This window comes from Buceros rhinoceros, unplaced genomic scaffold (genome assembly GCF_000710305.1).
Source record: "Buceros rhinoceros silvestris isolate BGI_N320 unplaced genomic scaffold, ASM71030v1 scaffold42962, whole genome shotgun sequence".
In the NCBI taxonomy this organism is placed as follows: Eukaryota; Metazoa; Chordata; class Aves; order Bucerotiformes; family Bucerotidae; genus Buceros; species Buceros rhinoceros.
Window position 1 is genome coordinate 6722 of NW_010399217.1, and position 9679 is coordinate 16400.

Consider the following 9679-nt stretch of genomic DNA (forward strand, 5'->3'; position numbering starts at 1 on the left):
GAACCGCAGAGAACCAGGAAGAGGCAAAGGCGGAACCAGCATAACTAAAAGAATAAAAAGCCAAGTAATTTCTTCCTTAGTCTTTGACATAGTTTTGAAGCACATATTGCTTTGCTTTTGTGCACTTCTTAGATGTTAAAGTGTGGATTGGGTTTGAAGCTTTTTAATTGTAGGTAGAGTTCATCATTTGTTGAAGGCTGAGTTTTGCCTGGATCTGAGAAGCACCAGCTGTTTCAAAAGCCACATACAGCACCAGTACTTACCTGATGTAAGCAGGTTCAGCTCACTCTGAAATCAGTAAGATTTGGCTAACAGTTCAGAGAAGTCAGAACATGCCTGTTTTGCCCTGAAACGCTGTAGTTTGTTCTCCATGTGGACCTTTTTGTTTTTCATGAACCAATGCTTCTATAAAGCCAGAAAACACTGAAGCAGAGTTTTACAAGTCTCTCTTAGGAGAATGATAAGGGTTTTTTCAAAACACTAAGCTGTAGCATCAAACTGTGAGGCTGTGGTGCCAGATACAGAGTTCAGAGCAGCAGATAAATCAAAATAACTAAGAATCTCACACTATTTGTTGTTAAGATCAGTAGTGATCCCACTGAGCCAACAAGGCCTTTACCGATCAACCTGAACGAGGGCTACAGTTCGTTTTTACTTTACAGGGCAATAAGGAGGAAAGTCGAATGCTGCTGCTTGGAGCAGGTGCTTTTACACAGAGCTGGAAGTTTTATGGGCATACAGCCCTTGCTTATCTTAACTCATCACAACATTTAAATTGAAAGCAGCCGACAGAAGGGAACAGAACATGGCACACTTTCTAATTGATACCCAATTATATTACACATCACTACACAGCAGCTAAAAACCCATCAGATTGTAAACATTTTGGCCTCAGATTACTCAGTTTTGTAATTTAAAGCAAGATTGAAGAGAAGTGATCTAGTAAACAACATGAACAATTCATAACAGACTTGGAGCATTGCTTCTCTAAGTTATGTATGCAGACTGGCTTTTGATTCAGCCCATGTCTCTGCACAGTCGCATCTTGCAAATTGCGCCTAAAACCAGCTGAGCCAGCAGTCCTCTATTTAATATGATGAGATTTTAGTCCATGCACACACAGCAAGGACCTCATCATTTAGATACCATTCTGTGGGATTCTATAACTTCAGGTAAGACCTAGTGTAAACAGGCTAGCAAATTTATGACACCTTGTCCTAAAATTTTAATGTAATAATGTACCTTGTCCTCTTTAGGATAAAACCAATTAGTGCATGTTAATAGCAGGTAGTAGAGAAAAAGGACAGTCAATAATTATGAGGCAGAAGACTTTAGAAATACTAATTGTTTTCATTTCATTCTAGGAAAATGAAGAATCACTTTAAATCAAAAAAGTTAGTGTTTAAATACCTTACTGAAGAGGAATATCGAGAACAAGGAGAAAGAGAAACTATCAGAGCTCTGGAGGAGCTGCGCTCTTTCTGCAGGAACCCTGACTTCCCATCATGGTTAGCTGTATCCAAACTCCAGTCCCCACACAGGTAAGAAAATCTGGCTTCTCAAAAACAGGAAGCACGTTGTACAGATGCTGTGGCACAGCAAACCCAAGTGCAACTTCAGGCACTGTTCCAGGAGCGTTCATCTTGCGTGCAGTCAGCTGTGCGAGTGGCTTTCTTCTTGAGTAATCCCACTGAAGAGCACAGCCACACCTCTTGAGGATATTACTTGCTGGTGGTAATAAACCCCTTGTTTGTTCTTCCCTGACCAGGGAAATGCTCCTTTCCTCTGTTTTTAGAGCAGTACGCTTTTGCTTTGTGTAAAATTTGGGTAGACTGAGGATACGTGCCCAAAATTGCCTGTATTAAGCTCTCCAACTGCAAAGCTGCGCAGCCAAGAAATCCTATTACTTGAAGTACCAACCAATATGTAAGACTAAGAATACAAATAAATCAGTGCCTGCACCTAGGAAGGATAATGGGTAGAAGAGCTACTCCAGATAAACTGAAGACAAGTAGGGGTTGGGAAGGGTCAGGTAAGCGCAGCCAGAAAATCTTGCAGAATATAAAATTAACTGTAATAACAGTGCTATTTTCATCAAACCCAAAGCTTAAAGAGACGGAAACAGAGTTTCACATCTTAGCCAGCCACAAAGACTTGGCCCTTGCCACAGAACCAAGTGTCACAATTTCAGAGGAGCACCAGTCAGCTCTGAATTTAATCAATAAAAAAGTAAAAATTACTCTCAGAACCTTCATCTTCTTTAGATGGGCACACAGACAGCCTCTCTGCCAGGTTTTATAGATTGACTGTTAAACCATCTCATTTTCTAAGCTACTTGCATTCTGTAGCATGATTGAAAGATACAAAAAATGAAAACTCGCTGCAGTGCTGTAAAACAAAATACTGCCGAATGCACAAAACAAACAATTGAGACACGTGAATTTTCCGGCCATCGCTTAGTTAATACAATTCTTAAAAACTGTTCACTATAAAATACAAAAATAAGAAGGAGGACCGACAGCAGTCTGATGTAAAGTGGAGTACCCCTTCAAGCCTCCATTAGGCATCAGAAGATAGTTCAACACAAGGCAAACCTGTAAAACACAGCCAGTCCAACTCTGTTCCCCATTTAGACTGACAGTGCTTCCAAGAAGAGTGAGGTGACAACGCTCATCTCACAGAAATGTTAAGTCTGAAATGTAAATTATTGATCAGTTTACCAGAACTCCAGAAGGTTTTTTTTTTCCTTTTTCTTACATTTCTCTAATGCTGTCGACACTTACCCAGGTGTCAGAACTGCCGTCTGTTTCCACACGCTTGCCAGAAACCTCCAGCTCCATTCTATCTCTTCAGAGCTGTTGCCCACTGAAAGAAAGATTTGTGGAGAAATGAAATGTAGGGACAGTGATAAGTTCATGCTTTTTTCTGCCAGACCTTCAGTTTGGCATTCGCTTGGAGCAGCTGCAGAATTCCCAGTCTGCAGCTCCAGATTCACCAAAAGCAGTTTTACAGCAAGACTGTAGTTGAACTTGCCCAGAGTGTGCACGCAACACCAGAAGGAAGGTGATGGCACAGCAAAGTTCTCACCCTTTTTCCTTTCATTAGCAGTGTTGGCGTACCTGAGTTCTTAGAGCCTTTGACTCAAATATGCTACAGCTTTAATTTCTTTTTAGAAGCTGAGGTACCATCTATCCAACTGCACAAATGCTTACTCTGGATTACCCCACAAGTACTGACAAGATGTGAACACGAAGTTAGATCTTCTTGCTTAGTCACAAGACCTTGCAGATGGTCTCCAGGAGAGCAAAAGTTGCATTTATAGAAAAGACTGAAAAGACGAGGCAGGGGAACAAATCTTTGGGGTTGTTGCTATCTGTTGTGGTTTACACTGTTTTCTGGACTCCCTAGCTCATGCGGCCAGTTGACCTCATCTCACTGCCTGTGTGCCTGTCCTCACAGTACCCCTGATCAACTGGCAGCTTATCCTGCATTTACAGTATTGTTTTCATTTCTCAGCTGATCACATCTCCTTTAAAAAATCTGGCAGGTTTGCAGATTTTGTTCTGGGATTTCCCCATGTCTCACCTGAAGAAGCAAAGGCGCACGATGAGGAATATGGCATTGGGAGCTTCTTCCTGGAAGAGCAGTTGTTTGAGACAACGGCAGAATCCGAGCAGGATGATCCAGCCAATCCCATCCATGAAGGAGATGAGGAGCATGAAGATGAGATGCATCAACAAGTTGCAGTTCCATATGCTACTGAGTTGCTCTGAGCTTTGGGACATATCCAAAAAAAGGAAAGGGAAAGCATGTTTGTCGTAGAAAGAAGGGATACAGACCGAGAACTCACACTTTGTGATTTCTGATGGTTGCTGGTGGACAAACAAGGATTTTGAGAAAACTGTTTCCTGCATCACTGATGTTGCCTGATTAGAGCAACAGAAGAAAACCACCGGGGCTGTTCAAGAGAAAAGGATTCTCATGCTGTTGATAATTTCACAGGGAAGTAAATGTTACTTATTTCCAAAGCAAGTACTGGCAGCATCCTCTCCCACCAGGATGCCTTGTTCTTCCAAGGATACTACCTCTAGAAAACAGAGAATCTGCTTTGGCCCCTTTCATTGTCAAATCCTCTATGCTGAGCACGAGAGGGAGGAGAAGCCACTCTTAATACCCTTACTAAGTACCCTGTTTGTCAGCAATTTTAATAATACTGTTACTGTGCTATTTTTATGGTTTGTGAGACTTATCAATGCTAAAGATCAATAGAGAGTTATCACAGTTGAATGAGGTTGGTTTGCTCTTCTGGCTAGGATTGATGTCTGTCTGCTTCATTTTGCCTCTCCACTTCTGTTCTAAGCTCCTCTTACTCTTCAGAGCCCCCTGCCTGACTTTTCACCCTCTGCTTGTATTGTTCTGTTCCTGGTTTCTGCTCTCACTACACTGCACTTCGTTCTTTCCGTGTCTCTGTTTCGCCACATACTCTTCTTCCCTCTTCCACAGATCTCTTTGCTGCACCTTTCTTCAGTCCCCTGCTTCTCTGACAACTGCAGATCATTTAGAAGAGGGTTTCCACCCCCAAATGTATCTGTACTATTGGTTTCAATTTCTGTGTCACCTTACCTCAGATGGGTGCTGCTGTCCATTCCAGGCCTCTGAACGGCCCAGGAAAGACAATGAAGGCTGAGGCTGTTTCAGCTGGAAGAACTGCTCTCAGCAGAGCCAGAGAGAAGCTGTAACCATATAACTGGGAATACAGATAACCCCCCCCACAGCTCTGCTGTCCTCAGAGCACTCAGTATTTTTCTCATTCAGTAAAAAGCAGAAAGTAATTCCTGGCAAGACAAGGAGGGAGGAATGATCTTAGACTAAAGATTTGTTTTACCTTTGCCCACGTTGCCATTGTGAAAATGAATTACTTAAAATTATTACAGATTACTCCAAAAAGGATACTTGAAGAGATGTCTTAAGTGTTTTTTAATGTTTTTAAGTACACAGTTTGTTTTTCAGTGTACTTTGCAGTGCGCTAAGAACTCCCATCCATGTGATTCTGGATTTCCTCTCTTTACTACCTCTTTTGAGGAAGTGATGGTTATCATTCCATAAGTAGGTAATATGTATTTGTATATAATACTCCAGATAATAGTATTTTACCCAAGCAATATGTTAAACAGAAAAGCCCCTCCAAAACAGGCAATCGTGGTTTTTTTGACACTGTCCCTTTTTCTAAATTATTTAGAACAATACCAGGTACACCTACTCCAACAAGGGGAAAAAAATAGAGAAAAAAATAATCAACATATGTTTTACATAGTTGTGAAGTCCATCATTTGCCAGGGATAGGTAAATACTACCTGAAGTAGAGCAGGAACCTGCTAAGTACACCCAAGACGGAAGTGCAGCAACATACGAGAAAGATGACGACTGCTTCAGTGAATAGCTGATACTGACCTTAAAAATCCACCCAGGCCCATTCCAACACCGGAAGCATTTAAAAAACAAACCCCATCAAACCCAACTGCTGTCATTTGAGCTCTCTGCCAACAGTGAGTGTCCTTGCACAGAGCTCCGCTGGTATATGGAGATTACAGCGGTTTACTGAAACATGTGAAACAGTGTTCAGCCACAAAATCTGGAAGCAGAATCTAAACGTTAATCCATTGCCTTAACCATTATAAAAGCCTTTCTTCCTTAATGAAAGATGAGATACATTTATCTTGTTTCGTGGTGTTTAACAAAAGGAGTTAGAATTTTATAACTATTTTGTGTTTAGGGTACAGCATACTTGAAAACTGTCTTGTACTTTCAAGATTTTTTAAAATAAAAGTGTTTTTCATCTATGTGGTTCCTCTCCCTTATGCATTTGCTCTCATCAGGACACATGGCGAGGAGGAGCCCAGCAAACAAAAGGGTTTCACGTCCTGAGGTCTTCTCCCTTGCTGCGGATGTAAGAAACGGTTACTGTGCATTAGCTGTGGTAGCTGGAAAGCGGAGGGTGCCCTCCACGTCAAATGCATCTCCCTGAAGGAACCTGCATTCCCGTTCATGACATATCCAAACCACCACAACGCCAGACCCGTAAGGTGACAGGTGAGGTCTGGCAGTTACACACATGCACACAACAAACCAAACCCAAGATCTCTCCCTGTTAACAGAGCAAACGTTAACAAAAGCGCAGATTGATACTATTAAATACTTGATGGATATTTTATATTTCTTGCTATAGTTTTTACAGTTTCACAATACCAAACCCCAGGTGAACATGTCCATTTTGCAACACAGACTGACTGTACAATTCCCAAAAGAGCAGGCATTCCAAATGCACAATTCGGAAGTGTAAACACAGTGTACAAGCTCTTCACTTCACAATCCAGGTGCTATGCAGTAGCAGTTGAGGTAACACCATACAGCATGAACTCAACAAATGGTTGGTTTGCCTCAAGATGATTTTTCGCATCCTTCTGTCCCGTCACCTGTTTGGTCTTTAGTTCTCCCCCAAGTTATACAAACAAACAATAAATACATTTCTGATTTTAAAGGACACTTAGACAAGTCATGAGGATTTATGTGAGTACAGTACATTTAAGTTCAAGTGCAAAAAAAGTAACTAGTGGCTAGTCATCAATGTTTCTGTTTATTGTCTATGGTGTTGGTCCCAGGCACCACCAGAACATGGGTTGTTCTAAAAGCACAGCTAAAGCACAACTACGAGACACCCCTTCAGTCAAAGTGGGTAACGCTGTGCACCCCCTTTCCTGGTGAGCTGCTGCCATCTGTCTCTCTCCTAAGCCTGTGCTCCGGTTGGTCTTGCCCTCTGCATCACTACAGTCCCACAGCCCCTTCCCCAGGGAAGGCGTGACAAATTGCACACATCTCATTTCAAAGAGGGCTAAGCAATACTCGATCAATCCCATAGAAGCTGAGTGCTCAGAATCTCCCAGGAACTAGCTCTTAATATAAGCAAACGGGCCAAAACACTATTGTGACTAAACCCCCCCAGACTCCTCCCTGAGCCCCAGGATTTCCCTCCAGCAGCAATTTTCACTGTGTACCAGCAAACGAGCTGGCTGCAGTCAATATTGAAAAGCATAACAAAACAATGCAAAGTCTTCCAGTGTCTTGACATTGGGGCAAAGGAACTTCCTAAACATACTGCCATTTAGTTACGTTTCCTTCCTCCTGAGAATCTCTCACCCTACTTGATTTCTGCATCAACTTTGCCCCTATTATCTAATCATTAAGATTTTTAGGTGATTCTTCTGTACCTCCCACTTTCCCTAGGCACTTAAAGCTTACTTAATAAATAACCTCAGTAACTACACTGCGTTAAATAAACCATTGTATAGATAATGAAATAAAAACCCAAGAAGATGGTGTGTCCATCGAAACCCTCCATCAGCCTCAGGTTGTGCCATCTTGATCAAAGATTCTTGTCTGAATACAACATCAAACCTCAAGTCACCCAAATGCACACAACCTGTGCCCACCTGAAGGGCTGCAAGCACAGAGGTTAACTTCTTTGGAAGCCTTCCTCCTGCTTTTTTCCTTCACTAAAACACCAGTTCAAAATCTTGGCTTTGCAGAACTAAGTCCTTTATCTCAAACAAGATAACATTAGCTTCAAAAACATATTCTTTGAATATGTGTGTGTTTTACTTAATCCATCACCATAATATGAAGATACACTTCCTAAAGCTACTGTTTCTGAGAAAACTTTACAGAGAAAGTTTCATGCTGTTCCTATGCTTATTGGATCTGGTATTTTCTAACAGATGATGCAGGGAAACTCAGTTTCTCTCCTAAAAAAAGTCTTTTCATTTTATCTTGGGGACAAAGTCAAAGAAGAAAATAATCCAATCAAGTCAGACACTCTGTGCCTCAACAAGTGGGAGTGAACTCCCTTTCTGTACAGACTGCAAAGAAATCTAATAGCGCTTGACTCAGCTTTAGCAAAGTAGCCAAGAATTCTTCCTACCATCAGATCTGGCCACATCACTTCCCTCAAGAATTCCAAACTATTGGCTTCCCTGCTCGTGTTGCTCTGTGTAGTCATGTGAATATTCTTTATATAGGTAAAAGCTTGCACTGCATCACATTATGATCGTTAAGATGAAGGAAGTCCTACTTTTGAGCTCCTACTCCAGCGTTTCCCAGGTGAGAAGCAGAATTCCATGCACGTGATTTGGTAAGGTGAGCGTGTCTCAGGGCCCTGCAGCAGCAGGCTTAGCATCATGATCCGACACAATGCGGTCGCTGTCTACTTGGCAATCTGATGTGGCTGCAGGTGTTGGTGCTGAACAACTTCTGGACTGCCCAGAATCTGCTGGATTTTGGGGCTGTCTGGCTGAGCTGGCTGATGAAGCGCTGCAATTCTCATTGATTTTCTGAAGAGAGGGGAAAGGACTGCATTAAGTATAAGCACTGCTAACACAATCCCCATGATATACCCCCAGATGCATTCAGGCACTGCTGGAAATTCACAAAGCACTTAACTTTGAATGCCCGCAACAGAACAAATCAAACTTAAAGAAGCAAAGCAAAAGTCGTACATTTAAATCCAGATGACACTAAGAGCAAGCAGACAGTAGCTTACCTTCCATCTCTTTTCCTAACTGCACTTTCCCAAGAAGCATGCAAAAAACAAACTTGTTGTGTTTCAAGGGGAAAAAAACAACAATTAACTGGACTTCAGCGTTCAGACAAGATCATTCTTTTGACCAAACAATCCTATAGAATGTTTTTCATGCTCCTTAAGAATAGCTTTCCTCAATAGTTCCCTCCCTCCCACAAGATACTGCTCAGAACGGCTTTCAGAACGGCCAAGATTTTGCAGTTCTGATGTATGATTCCATCCAGTCCAGATAAGAGCACATTGAAACACCAGTCACATTCCCCAGGGCTGGAAGAGCAAGCCTTCACATGGACACATTCCACGTTAGAAGACAACACCCCATCTATGATTATTTGTTTTGCACTGAAGAATAGAGAATATGACAAGCATGTCCCTTTGCTTGAAGGAGTATAAGGAAGCAGTAGCAAAATCAAGACAAAATCTTAATGAAATAAGAAGGAATAAATTTTGTCACTAAGTCCATTTGTGGTGACCCTCCTTCCACATGACCTATTTTTCTTCTAAGGAGGTTATTTAACAAATGTGGTAAGACAGTTGGGCGGTCTTTTTTTAGTTTCAGTATTTTAACATCACCAACCTAAAATAAATGACTGCGCACAAAACTTGAGATGTTTTGGAGCAGGTTTTGTCATTTGGAGGCACTGAAACAAGGATAGGAGATTTTGGAGAATACATGTGATGAAGAAAATAATACAATGGGGTGCGTTAAATCGTGGCAGATCAACAAGAACTAGTTATATATCAGCTCTGTATTTTTACAGGAAGGAAATACAATGAAGACATCATGTGCCACAGAGAACAGGCACAAAAGTCTTTCTGGCCCCTTCACCGTTCTCAGTGAAGCAGCTGGGCGGTGTCCAGCAGTGTTGGGTAAGTCTCTCTTAGACACCACACAACTGCAAAACGTTCTTCTCTTGCCATGCTCACTGCCCAAGTCCTGTGTGACTGCTCTTCTCTGATTTAAAAGGGGACAGCTTATACTACCCAAGACCTTTACCACTGGGAAACAGACTGGTTTGTCTGTACAAATGTCTGATGTCAGAGACC

At 41.8% G+C, this 9679-nt stretch overlaps 1 protein-coding gene across 1 annotated transcript in view; it reads left to right on the forward strand.

Annotated features, from left to right (window-relative positions):
• Positions 1-3773, forward strand: part of TMEM194B (transmembrane protein 194B) — a 9802-nt gene extending 6029 nt beyond the window's left edge. The window contains exons 8-9 of the mRNA XM_010131357.1: positions 1365-1541; positions 3548-3773. Of these exons, the coding sequence (XP_010129659.1) occupies positions 1365-1541; positions 3548-3773 (403 nt within the window). The remainder of the gene's footprint in view (positions 1-1364; positions 1542-3547) is intronic.
• The last annotated feature ends 5906 nt before the right edge of the window (positions 3774-9679 follow it).